Genomic DNA, 14,773 nt, shown 5'->3' with positions numbered 1-14,773 from the left:
GGGGGGTGTGGTATATTAGCCATATACCACACCCCCTCGTGCCTTATTGCTTAAGTATAGCATAAGAAAACACACTTCCTAAACTTTGCGTTTTGGTTTTACTCCAAATACTACAGCCAAGGTTCAATTATTGACTAGATGGTTCTCTCAAATGTCTCTATACATAACATAAATTCTGAACTATTTTTGGCATGCCAGGCTTCCTACTGTATAACCAGTTATTTTGATTTCATGGTTATTGAAACAAAAATGACTCAAATGCTCATCTGCAACATTATAAGAATTTATTCTGATCAGAATCTAGCCACATGTTAATATTACACAATTTAGAAGGGAGAAACATAACCAGATACCATCAACATAACATCTGAGGCCATCAATGGAGGTTGTATTAAGTGACATGAATATGTTTGTTAATTGTGCTGAATCTGTAGGACTTTCAATGAGTCAACTGTTCTGGAAGCAGGGCCGTTATCAGTAGTAGATTTAGTACAGTACGCTCAAAGCCAAACAGCCAAACACTGCACTTGACTCCACTGTCATAAACATCATATACCAGTTGTTAAAGTCGCGTTATAACACAGTAATAAGAGCTTATAACAACTGAATAAGCACTTTTAACACCCATAATACCAATGCACACCACTAGCCTGTTAGCCAACCTGAAAAACACTTTGTGTCACCAATAAAGTATTACAGAAAGTTGTCATTGGTGTCTCGACTGTTTTTAACATTTGCTATGTCATCCTTATGTAAACCTTATGTAAGTGTAGGAGGTGGCAATAAATTCTTCACACCAATTTCAAAGACACGTCAGGCTATAGTAGATCATAACTCTGCAGTATTAATAGATATGACCAGTGGTGTACTTAAGTAAAAATACTTCAAATTACTACTTAAGTCGTTTTTTGGGGTACCTGTGCTTTAATTCACTATTAATCTTTTTGACAACTTTTACTCTTACTTCACTACATTCCTAAAGAAAATAATGTACTTTTTTACTCCATATATTTTCCCTGACACCCAAAAGTACTGGTTACATTTTGAATACTTAGCAGGACAGGAAAATTGTCAAATTCACGCACTTATCAAGAGAACATCCCTGGTCATCCCTACTGCCTCTGATCTGGCGTACTCACTAATCACACATGTTTCATTTGTAAATGATGTCTGAGTGTTGGTGTACCCCTAGCTATCCGTACATTTGAAAAACAATAAATGGTGCCATCTGGTTTGCTTAATGTAAAGAATTTGAAATGATTTATACTTTTACCTTTGATACTTCAGTATATTTTAACAATTACATTTACTTTTGATACTTAGGTATATTTAAAACCAAACACTTTTAGACTTTTACTCAAGTAGTATTTTACTAGGGGACTTTCCATTTTCTATTAAAGATATCTTTACTTTTACTCAAGTATGACAATTGGGTACTTTTTCCATCACTGGATATGACATCATCTTCCTGTAACCAAAAGCTTCCATTAACCTAATCCAACCCATTTCTCCACTTCCCCAAACAAACACTTAATTCACAACACAACACTTTCTCTCAAACCATACACAACAAAAGTCTAATTCCACTCCTATTTCGAACACAAGAGCTCTCTGGATTAGTGTGACGAAGTGGCAGAATTATTATCCTCTACATAATAAATATGACAAATACTATAAAAAATATACACCTAAGGGTCAGACATGTACTGGGGAGAGAGAAAGAGAGAGACCCCACTGGGCACACACTGGTTGAATCAAAGATGTTTTTCACGTCATTTTAATGAAATTACGTTGAACCAACGTGTAATAGACGTTAAATTTACATCTGTGCCCACTGGGACAAAGATGGGAGAGACAAAGAGGGGAAGTGAAACACAGTATGAAAATTGAGAAGAGAGGGAAAACGATACAGAGATACAGTGAGAGTGAGTTCGTGTGTGTCTGTTTTAGGTGTCACTCTCGAAGGTGTGCAGGTAGGTCTTGAGGGAGAGGGTCTGGGTGTAGTTCAGAGTGGTGGAGCGGTACAAGTCCAGGCCTGTGAGGATCTCCACGTCTCTGACCCGCGCTGTGTGCAGCTTCAGCAGCTCCTCCACCCACTGCGACTCGTCCTCTGAGCTCTGCAGGACCACCACAAGACAAGATGAACATTTTTTGTATGTGTGTTACATATAAATCATATGTAATTTGGACATGATTATGACCATCAGCTGGCTCATTCAATCTCTCTATTATTTATAGAAAGCCTTTCAAAAGACTACACACAGAGTTACAAGGTCATCAATATTGATAGAGCGGAAATTACAATGACGTTACCAGAAGAAAACATAGCTGCATTCATGGGAAACCCACTATATGACCGTCACAAGTAGGGCTGTTGCAGTGAAGGTATTATCACCACACCGGTGGTCACGAGTCATGAAGGCAGTCAAATTCCACATGACCGTTTAGTCACGGTAATTAGTCTTCTCCAAACTCTGATGCTGCTGCTGGTCATTAGTAGCCTACCAAACATGCTAACTGCCTGGTACTCAGCACTCTATTGTCCCTCTAATCACTCTGACATCAATGCAAATGTATTTGAAAATGTAATCAAACACTTCATGGGAGCCCATGAGCTCATGTTGTGCAACTTTTCTATAGGCTATGCAACTGTGTGAGAAAACAGAGTGATGGCCGCAAAATAAAAAGAGGAGGATCCCATCAGCTTTCTATAGGCTAGGCCTACTATATTTATTTCTCAACTTTCCTAATATTAAGCACATTGCTTATATTTACAACAGGAGTATAGCCTACCTGACTGACATGAAAATAAAGCATGGGGAAAAGCGTCCTTCATTCACTATTTAAGTGCATAGATTAAATAAAAGATTTGCCGCTGCCCCTGTTTTGATACAGGTGCATGATAATAGTCCATTCTAAATCAATACAAATGTCACACATATATTATTTAGTATATGTAAAGACAGGATTAAACCAAGAATAGTCTGATGGGTGACAATATTAGCCTATCCCTTGTGAATGATATATTATCACTTGTGAATGATGCCCAGCATAAGAAACAATGGCATTTTTTCTTCAACGCTTTTCTAATCATAGTGGTAGTCTACACCTCATGTAGCCCAGCCGATAGGCCTATATGATTTAATAAGGTTAGTAACTAAAGTGGCCAAATAATTTCTTAAAATTAAGCACATGAATCCGTTTTACAAGGGGTGTAGAGCCTAACTGGCATATATAAGCAGTGCGTGAGTTTCAAGTTTGGAGAAGATACATTTCACCATTAAAACCTTTATAATTAAAGCATTACATGCAAAACTGCATTTGCAGTCACTTTTGATAATGGTGTTTTCCGCTAATGGAACATTCACGCTTATAGCCTACTACCATGTGCACATTGCTGCGCTTATAATGTGAAAAAATAGCCTAATAGCTTACCAACATTTTAAGCTACACTCTCTGATCTGTTGCTTCAGCCACATTGCATAAAACAGTTTTTTTTTATGCTAGTGGTTGTATTCATTTGGGATCTATCACATTCCACAACTGTCCCAGACTATGTTGGAATATTTATTTATTGCACAGAATAGGATAGGTTGACTTTTGTACTAGGGGGGGATAGTAGATTGACATAGGCTAGTGCTGTTTGTTAGGCCTACTCATCTTGTTGGTTGACGAAATGTAAATCTGGACAGTTCTTCCAATATCTTCAATATGCACCTTGGAATTCTTCACTTGTAGCCTGTGAGAAAGACCCGTTCACGTGACGGAGAGCAATGCGAGTGAGAGACGCTTCGGATTGTGCAGAACACTCAGGGAGAAGGGCACAATGCAGCACTACTGACATCGTGGGATAAGTGGTCATGGTCATTTAGCCTCAGACGATTAATTACAGTAAGTTCAGTAAAAGTTACAGACCGATAAGTGGCCATGGTCATGTAGCCTCAGACGAGCAATTACAGTAAATTCAGTACCTAATCCATCAATTACAGTAAGTATAAAAAATATACAATGAGGGAAAAAAGCATTTGATCCCCTGCTGATTTTGCGTGTTTGCCCACTGACAAAGAAATGATCAGTCTATAATTTTAATGGTAGGTTTATTTGAACAGTGTGTGTGTCATGTCCTGACCAGTAAAAGGGGTTATTTGTTATTGTAGTTTGGTCAGGGCGTGGCAGGGGGTGTTTTTCTGTGTGTTTTGGGGTTATATTCTATGTCCTTTTTTCTATGTTTTGCATTTCTTTGTTTTGGCCTGGTATGGCTCTCAGTCAGGGACAGCTGTACTTCGTTGTTGCTGATTGGGAGCCATACTTAGGTAGCCTGTTTTCCTTTGGGTTTTGTGGGTGGATAATTTCTGTTTAGTGTTGTTACCTGACAGAACTGTTTTGGCTGTCATTCGTTTCTTGTTTTGTTTAAAGTGTTCCATTAAAATATTATGATGAGCACTAACCATGCTGCGCCTTGGTCTACTCCATTCAACAGCTATTACAGTGAGACAGAATAACAACCAAAAAATCCAGAGAAACGCATGTCAAAAATATTATAAATTGATTTGCATTTTAATGAGGGAAATAAGTATTTGACCCCCTCTCAATCAGAAAGATTTCTGGCTCCCAGGTGTCTTTTATACAGGTAACGAGCTGAGATTAGGAGCACACTCTTAAAGGGAGTGCTCCTAATCTCAGCTTGTTACCTGTATAAAAGACACCTGTCCACAGAAGCAATCAATCAATCAGATTCCAAACTCTCCACCATGGCCAAGACCAAAGAGCTCTCCAAGGATGTCAGGGACAAGATTGTAGACCTACACAAGGCTGGAATGGGCTACAAGACCATCGCCAAGCAGCTTGGTGAGAAGGTGACAACAGTTGGCGCGATTATTCGCAAATGGAAGAAACACAAAAGAACTGTCAATCTCCCTCGGCCTGGGGCTCCATGCAAGATCTCACCTCGTGGAGTTGCAATGATCATGAGAACGGTGAGGAATCAGCCCAGAACTACACGGGAGGATCTTGTCAATGATCTCAAGGCAGCTGGGACCATAGTCACCAAGAAAACAATTGGTAACACACTACGCCGTGAAAGATTGAAATCCTGCAGCGCCCGCAAGGTCCCCCTGCTCAAGAAAGCACATATACATGCCCGTCTGAAGTTTACCAATGAACATCTGAATGATTCAGAGGCCAAAATGGGGCTCTTGGCATCAACTCAACTCACTGTGTTTGGAGGAGGATGAATGCTGCCTATGACCCCAAGAACATCCTCCCCACCGTCAAACATGGAGGTGGAAACATTATGCTTTGGGGGCGTTTTTCTGTTAAGGGGACAGGACAACTTCACCTCATCAAAGGGACGATGGACGGGGCCATGTACCGTCAAATCTTGGGTGAGAACCTCCTTCCCTCAGCCAGGGCATTGAAAATGGGTCATGGATGGGTATTCCAGCATGACAATGACCCAAAACACACGACCAAGGCAACAAAGGAGTGGCTCAAGAAGAAGCACATTAAGGTCCTGGAGTGGCCTAGCCAGTCTCCAGACCTTAATCCCATAGAAAATCTGTGGAGGGAGCTAAAGGTTCGAGTTGCCAAACGTCAGCCTCAAAACCTTAATGACTTGGAGAAGATCTGCAAAGAGGAGTGGGACAAAATCCCTCCTGAGATGTGTGAAAACCTGGTGTCCAACTACAAGAAACGTCTGACCTCTGTGATTGCCAACAAGGGTTTTGCCACCAAGTACTAAGTCATGTTTTGCAAAGGGGTCAAATACTTATTTCCCTCATTAAAATGCAAATCATTTTATAACATTTTGACATGCGTTTTTCAGGATTTTTGTTGTTGTTATTCTGTCTCTCACTGTTCAAATAAACCTACAATTAAAATTATAGACTGATAATTTCTTTGTCAGTCGGCAAATGTACAAAATCAGCAGGGGATCAAATACTTTTTTCCCTCACTGTAAAGGATGATTATTCTTCCAATACACACTGGCAAATGGATGGATTAGGTATTGTCAACAGGGTTGTTGTCTCTAGTGTGTGGCAGGCTGGTTAACGGTAGAACTAAAGTGATTAAAGTTAACGGTAGAACTAATACAATAATTGGCTTATGGAAGCACTTCTCTAAGCGAGAGAAAGGTATATTATATATTTCTATATAAGCTATTTATGCTACCTTTTATATTCTTGATCCTAATGATATAGGCCTAGGTGTAAAACAGCTGAGGTGATAGAGAAACGACCCTGGAATAAAAAACATGTGTAGGGTGGATAGAGGGTTGTTTTACAAGTTTACTCACAGCCATTACATGATACAACAGGATATAATTTGATGCCTAAGACACATTTTTACTGGCAGTCATTAGCGGTCGTTAGAATCTACATTCCTTGTTCCTTGTTCTTTTTTTTGTCGGAATATAACAGGATATAACGAGGACTACATGAAATATGTCTTGCATGTAATGGACATCAAAAAAGGACTGGTCTTGTGATATATTTAGGTTGTTTTCTCTTCTTTTTTTTTACGAACAACTGAATCCAATGAACTGAGCAGGCTAGGCTGACATGCTTATAGCCTGCTAGGACTTTCAAATATGAGCATTCATGTATACAGATTACAACTTCTCATTTCCGACTAATTGAAAATGAAATTTTGTTTAAAGTATCGCCCTTTCTTAAACAAGCCATACAAAGCTGGTTACAATTTCAGTTTAATCCTCCAGAAAAGAAAGAACAAATATTATGGTTAAACTCAAATATATTGATTAATAAAAAAACATTCTTTATGGAATAAATGTTTTAAAATTATTTTTATTAATGATATTATGAATAGAAATGGAGGAGTTATGTCACATATGCAGTTATTGAAAATATATGGGAATATTTGCTCAATCCAAACTTACAACCAACTGATTGCAGCACAACCACAAAAACAGAGGAGGCAAGTGGAAAAGGCAGAAGGAAGGGAACTTGTTTGCCTGCCATATATTAAAGATACAAATTGGCTGAAAGGAACTGGCATAAATAGAAAAATATTCCAGTTTCATCTGAGGACAAAAATGTTGACAGCTGCGCCATACAGGTTGCAAAGTAAATGGGAGGAGATTTTTGATGTACCAATTCCATGGCACATGGTTTATGAACTGGTACAAAAAAATACACTTGACTCAACAATTAGAGTTTTTCTATTTAAATTATTCTATCAAATTCTTGCCACCAACAGAATGCAATATTTTTGGGGCATACAACAATCTCAATTGTGTAGATTGTGTTGTGAAGAGACAGAATCAATAGATCATTTATTCTGGTATTGCCCCTATTTAGTTTGTTTCTGGTCACAGGTTCAGGAATGGTTAAAAAAAATCACATCACAACAACAAAATTAACCTTACAAATAGCAGTGTTGGGCGATCTGGAAAGCCATAGCCAGTCAATAAATGATATAATAATACTCGTAAGAAAGGTTTTCATCTTTAGCTCACAATCTGTGGAAAATATACGATTAGAAAGATAAAACAATGTTGTCAAACATCACAACATAACTGAAAAATATATGACACATGGAAACTAAACAAGGGCGGTCTATGGTGGTAGGTGGGATGGGCTGAGAGTGGCTGTCACGTTCGTTGGAATGAATATCGGACCAAGGCGCAGTGTGAGTAGCGTTCCACATCTTTTTTATAAAGTGAAACTTAGCAAAATACAAAACAAACAATAAATGAATAAACAAACCGTGACTACAGAGATGCTACGTGCACTAACTCAAAACAAACAATATCCCATAACCCACAGGTGGAAAAAATGCAACTTAAGTATGATCCCCAATTAGAGACAACGATAACCAGCTGCCTCTAATTGGGAATCATACAAATCACCAACATAGAAAATAAACCTAGAACCCCATATAGAAAATATAAACTAGAACAACCCCCCAGTCACACCCTGACCTACTCTACCATAGAAAAATAAGAGCTCTCTATGGTCAGGACGTGACAGTGGCTGAGGGTTGGGATTAAAGAGTTTGTTTGGTAATGTATTGTTGTTATATATAAAAGTACCATGTATGTAAAATGTATATGTTAAATGTATGTATATGTAAAAAAAGGTTAAAAAAAACTAAGATATTTGTCCTCCGAAGAGGGGTCAGGTAGCCTCAGACGAGCAATTACAGTAAGTTCAGTAAAGGTCACAGACAAATAAGTGGTCATGGTCATAAACAGTAGCACTAATGAAAGACCAATGGTTGAAACAGTAGACCTACACAACTTTAAGAGATACAGCCTCAAGAGTATACAATGAAAGGTCATTATCGTTATCATCATGAGACCAGAGGGTCATAGTGAACAAGTTATATTTATCATAGCACTCCATTTTGAAATCCACAGTTGTATTGTGAAATTTGAACTTACACAGAAGGCTGCAATAAATGCCATCTTCTGCCAACAATGATAAGAGGTTGTATTCTGACTTGAGATCTGTGTGCCCTTAACTCCAACTTTCGTGGAAGTGTCCCATTGAGATCAATGTAAGATTAATGCAAAGGTCAGAGTTGTGTGCGCTTATCTTGGCCCTGAATCAGGCCTTTATGAGTTAGTGCAGCAAAAGGTTAGTGGGAAGAGTGACCTATATTCATTCTAATGGCCACTCCAATAATTCAGTAGTGCAATAGAAGTCCGGAAATACAAAAGTCTGGTAAAGGCTGTTAGATGCTAAGTTGACTGAAGGACTGTGCATGGGAATGAACTAAGTACTTCCTCTGTCTACATCATTAAACTGTTCCCTTGATATGATGAAAAAATATCATGCCAGCAATTTCTCTAAGACTTATGAACAATTCATTAGCAACAAAGTACCATGTGGTGTCAAGAATTTGTCAAGGTAATAACGTCAGTTAAATTCGTTTCGCCATGTAATTTCTAAGTAAATACCTTGTGTGCGTGTGGTGAAATACATACACATTCAGAATTTTTGGGGGGGATTCTATTTCTATAGGTTCTAGATTCTAGATCTGTGGTTTATGACAATTTATTGCATAGGCTTCTTCACGCAGAGACAGCCATAGACATAGTGCCCCCATGTGGTGAGAGAATTACCTTGCAGCTCTCGTCGTTGTCTGAGCGGTGGGGTAGGAGGAAGGAGAAGACATTGAGGGGGCCGTCACACACCCCGGCCGTCTGGTTGACATCCTGACAGCTGGTGATCACTACATAGTAGTGTGTGGGGACCGGAGCCGAGACTGCGGCGTATCTGGGGGTCATATGTTGGTCACAGTCATAAGTAGTCACTTTAATGAAGATACAGGCAAGCACACACACACACGCACACACACACATGGAAGGGTGGCAGGTACCCTAGCTGTTAAGAGCATTGGGCCAGTAACCGAAAGGTTGATGGTTCAATTCCCTGAGCCGGCAAGGTGGAAAAATCTGGCGTTCTTGAACAAAGCAGTTAACACGCAACAAGAACTGCTCCCCAAGTGTTCATTTAGGCAGCCCTTTGCAACTCTCTGATTCAGCGGGAAACACATTTCGATTGAATGTATTGAGTTGTGCAACTGACTAGGTATCACCCTTTCCTTTTACACAGAAAGACGCACTGGTGCAGACACAAAAACAAACATGACCAGAGGAACCTGACCTGGTAGGGCTTAGTTTTTTATTATAGCTTTGCTACTATTTTCACAAATATGTGGTGAATTTTCTAAATCTTAGTACAAAACTCCAAATTGGTAACACTTATAACACAGTCAGTCTTACATCCAACACTTTTTTATTGTGCATTAATTTTGTTTGTAGACATCTTTCACCACACAGCCATTGATCCAAAATGTAAGTTTACTGTGAAATACACTGCTCAAAAAAATAAAGGGAACACTAAAATAACACATCCTAGATCTGAATGAATAAAATAATCTTATTAAATACTTTTTTCTTTACATAGTTGAATGTGCTGACAACAAAATCACACAAAAAGAATCAATGGAAATCCAATTTATCAACCCATGGAGGTCTGGATTTGGAGTCACATTCAAAATTAAAGTGGAAAACCACACTACAGGCTGATCCAACTTTGATGTAATGTCCTTAAAACAAGTCAAAATGAGGCTCAGTAGTGTGTGTGGGCTCCACGTGCCTGTATGACCTCCCTACAACGCCTGGGCATGCTCCTGATGAGGTGGTGGATGGTCTCCTGAGGGATCTCCTCCCAGACCTGGACTAAAGCATCCGCCAACTCCTGGACAGTCTGTGGTGCAATGTGGCGTTGGTGGATGGAGTGAGACATGATGTCCCAGATGTGCTCAATTAGATTCAGGTCTGGGGAATGGGCGGGCCAGTCCATAGCATCAATGCCTTCCTCTTGCAGGAACTGCTGACACACTCCAGCCACATGAGGTCTAGTATTGTCTTGCATTAGGAGGAACCCAGGGCCAACCACACCAGCATATGGTCTCACAAGGGGTCTGAGGATCTCATCTAGGTACCTAATGGCAGTCAGGCTACCTCTGGCGAGCACATGGAGGACTGTGCGGCCCCCCAAATAAATGCCACCCCACACCATGACTGACCCACCGCCAAACCGGTCATGCTGGAGGATGTTGCAGGCAGCAGAACGTTCTCCACGGCGTCTCCAGACTCTGTCACGTCTGTCACATATGCTCAGTGTGAACCTGCTTTCATCTGTGAAGAACACAGGGCGCCAGTGGCGAATTTGCCAATCTTGGTGTTCTCTGGCAAATGCCAAATGTCCTGCACGGTGTTGGGCTGTAAGCACAACCCCCACCTGTGGACGTCGGGCCCTCATACCACCCTCATGGAGTATGTTTCTGACCGTTTGAGCAGACACATGCACATTTGTGGCCTGCTGGAGGTCATTTTGCAGGGCTCTGGCAGTGCTTCTCCTGCTCCTCCTTGCACAAAGGCGGAGGTAGCGGTCCTGCTGCTGGGTTGTTGCCCTCCTACAGCCTCCTCCACGTCTCCTGATGTACTGGCCTGTCTCCTGGTAGCGCCTCCATTCTCTGGACACTACGCTGACAGACACAGCAAACCTTCTTGCCACAGCTCGCATTGATGTGCCATCCTGGATGAGCTGCACTACTTGAGCCACTTGTGTGGGTTGTAGACTCCGTCTCATGCTACCACTAGAGTGAAAGCACCGCCAGCATTCAAAAGTGACCAAAACATCAGCCAGGAAGCATTGGAACTGAGAAGTGGTCTGTGGTCACCACCTGCAGAACCACTCCTTTATTGGGGGTGTCTTGCTAATTGCCTATAATTTCCACCTGTTGTCTATTCCATTTGCACAACAGCATGTGAAATGTATTGTCAATCAGTGTTGCTTCCTAAGTGGACAGTTTGATTTCACAGAAATGTGATTGACTTGGAGTTACATTGTGTTGTTTAAGTGTTCCCTTTATTTTTTTGAGCAGTATATAATGAGTACATTGGTTTAATTACAAAAACATAACGATATCTTTGCAATTTTGTTATTTTAACAAAGTTAATCCAATAGAAAAACATGTAAGATACATGTTCCAAAATTGTCCTTTAAATGCAGTATGCTACAGTACTGTAAACTACAGTACATTACACTGTTTTCACATAAGGCAGTATACTTGCACTACCCATAAACATGTACTGATCATCAAATGTCCATAATTTCTATCCCATGTGTGATCAAAGGTGTGATCATTGAAGACATCTTTCACAATGTAATGAATTGAAATAAATGAAAAAAAAGTAATGTTTAGCAGCACTAGTTTGCATCAAGCCTGTCTTGAGCATTTGGCCATAAGTTGTCATCGAAATCACAGTAAATATCCTCATTGTTCATGCACCTGCGGAAAACCTGGCGAATCCAAGCCTGACATACTGTAGGTGTGAATTGAAATCATTGCATGCCTCATCCATGGCCTTCCACCTGTATTGTAATCGTGTATTGTATTGTACTTCTGTATTGTAGTGGTCCTGTACGTGGTTCAGTTCATAAGAGCATGGGTCAAGCAACTAGAGTTTTGGGTTTGATTCCCACTGTGGTCACATACCAAAATGTATGGACTGTTGTCACTTTGGATATAAGTGTGTGCTATATAAATGGCATATATTATGACACAAAGGGGGGGAATACTAGCCCAGACCCATGATGAGCCTCATCGAGGCCGGTGGGGGGGGGGGGGTCGAGACTACGTGCAACACTGTACGAGGCCACCAGAGCAGAAAACAAATCTAGTTGTAAACTCCCCTATGAGAACAGAGAGGAGCGGACAGGCCCCTAGATGGGGATAACATTAGAACACATCTAAGATATTACTGTGGTGTACCACATTGGTCATAAAAGAAGTCCAGTGGACGTTCCACCTCCAAAACAAACGGCAAAAATAATCATGCCTTGCCATGTGTAGTTTCAACAACAACGCAACTAGTAAAATGCTCTAATCATGTGTTCCGGTAGGATAACATTTCAGAATAAACCGTTAGGATAACTGGTCCCCTTGAGTACCAGTACCAATGCTACCACAGTCAGTCCAGCAACAATCAGTAAGAGGATTAGAGACCTCACAAGTCAAACTGCTATTGATAATAGCGACAGAGGAGTTAGTAGTCACTCAGGGTGCAACACGTGTAAGGGAATCTCAGAACACTCTTCTGATGGTTAACACACATCCCACTAATAAATAAAACCCTCCATTCAGGAGAAAAGTTATTAGAAGTCATGAAACATGATTACACCGCGTACGACTGGTTCAGTGCTTAGAGAGTACTTCCGTCATGAGGTTAGCTCCTCCGTGGATAACATAGCTATGAAATAGACTTCATACCTATCACCACTACAATGGTGTAAGACGCATTGACGTGTAGTAAAACTACTACAGGTCCCTTTAACACGTCTTGAGGTCGACATCAATTCTTACTGACCTCCAGGAATTGACCTGGAAATTATCTGACGACGTCAGACTCATTCTGAACAGGTTGCAGCCTACCGGGATACTTGGTTTCTTTCCCTTGGTATGTGCGTTTGTGTAAGCACAAACGCACACGTACAACGGAACATTTAATGAGGTTTTATGCTCGGATTGCTTAAGGGTCCGAACAAAATACCAGCTTTAGTAAAGTTGAAAATGTACTCTTAGGTCTTTGACTACAGTTACCGTACTCACCAGTTTCTCCACAGAGGTCCATAGGTCATCCCTGTAGACTACCTGAAGCTGGTGACTGACAGCTGTAGATTTATCATGTAGTTATCAATTTAGGATAGTGCCCTAAGCAACACACCGGAAATTAGGAACGCCCTAGATATGACATTAGACAATGACATTAGGGTCATTTTGCCAAGACCTTGGACGTATATAGAATACAGTCCAATTAGATGATGGTGTGATAACTATATTTTGTATATATTTTGTTTATGCTTTCATTCCTTTTTGTTTCATTTCCTTTGACACTTAAGAGCCATAGACAAGTTCCCCATACAACCATTACTTAGTTCCACAATGCCGCTCATTTGGGAAGAAATGTAATTATGTATTTCATGAGTGTGTTTGCGTGCGTTGCTAACATCTGCCTAAGTTACTGCCTAGATCCACCAGCCTGGACGACCAGACGACGGGTCCGGAACGGCAATCCCAATCCGGACATCTGCTGCCCATCCTTGTGGCAGCCTGCTTCATTTGCAGAAATCCTTCCCGGGTCAACCACCAGAGGGGGACTGCATCAACGATCACCAACCAGACATCCACTGCCCATCCTTGTGGTGGACTGCTCCTCTTTCAGAGAGCCTACCTAGGTAAACCACCAGAGGGGGACTGCAACAATGATCACCAACCGGACATCCACTGCCCATCCTTGTGGTGGACTGCTCCGCTTTCAGAGAGCCTACCTAGGTAAACCACCAGAGGGGGACCGCAATGACAATCACCAACCGGACATCCACTGCCCATTCTTGTGGTGGACTGCTCCGCTCTCAAAGTGCCTGCCAAGGTCAACCACCAGAGACTGCAACGATGAAACTGCAACCAGGACATCACGTGGTCGTTATTTTTGTGTTGGCTTGAAACTTGCAGGATAATCACAAGATTGAACCCACCAAAGGGGGACTTTCACGACGTGCCCTTTTTGGGTGAAGTACATAGCCCCCCCTCTCCCTCTCTCTCTCCCACCACAGGTTTATAACGGTCGGAAATACCAAAACTCATTTCCACACTCTGCCAAAATGAAAGTTGAGAATCCCTTTGTTAACACAGAAAGACTTTGCAGTACGGTAACGTCAAAAGGTTGAATAATGTAACAATATTTCTCTACTCCAACCAGTTGGAGTGGTCCGTGGACACTTAAGGAACAGTCATGTCGAGTTTGTTTCATTTGGTGATCTCATGAAGGACAGGAAACACACATTACTGTGTCTTTGGTTGTGTACAGCTATGGCCAAAAGTTTTGAGAATGACACAAATATAAATTATTATTCATGGCTGTGTTCTTAGGCAAAATTGGCTGAGAAGCAACCCCACACATGAATGGTCTCAGGATGCTTTACTGTTGGCATGACACAGGACTAATGGTAGCGCTCACCTTGTCTTCTCCAGACAAGCTTTTTTCCGGATGCCCCAAACAATCGAAAAGGGGATTCATCAGAGAAAATGACTTTACCCCAGTCCTCAGCAGTCCAATCCCTGTACCTTTTGCAGAATATCAGTCTGTCCCTGATGTTTTTCCTGGAGAGAAGTGGCTTCTTTGCTGCCCTTCTTGACACCAAGCATCCTCCAAAAGTCTTCGCCTCACTGTGCG

General features: G+C 41.1%; 1 protein-coding gene across 2 annotated transcripts in view; it reads right to left on the bottom strand.

Moving 5' to 3' along the window:
- Positions 1-267: 267 nt before the first annotated feature.
- LOC100380685 (ectonucleotide pyrophosphatase/phosphodiesterase family member 2) overlaps positions 268-14,773 on the bottom strand; it is a 35,211-nt gene continuing 20,705 nt past the window's right edge. For both annotated transcript variants that reach the window (XM_014141679.2, XM_014141680.2), the window contains 2 exons: positions 9,089-9,242; positions 268-2,117 (listed from right to left, as the gene is read on the bottom strand). In XM_014141679.2, coding sequence (XP_013997154.1) covers positions 1,947-2,117; positions 9,089-9,242 — 325 coding nt within the window. In that variant the 3' untranslated portion in view covers positions 268-1,946. The remainder of the gene's footprint in view (positions 2,118-9,088; positions 9,243-14,773) is intronic.

This window comes from Salmo salar, chromosome ssa14 (genome assembly GCF_905237065.1).
Source record: "Salmo salar chromosome ssa14, Ssal_v3.1, whole genome shotgun sequence".
NCBI classification, from domain to species: domain Eukaryota; kingdom Metazoa; phylum Chordata; class Actinopteri; order Salmoniformes; family Salmonidae; genus Salmo; species Salmo salar.
Note: the sequence above shows the minus strand (reverse complement) of the source record. Positions and strands in the feature narration are given on the sequence as shown.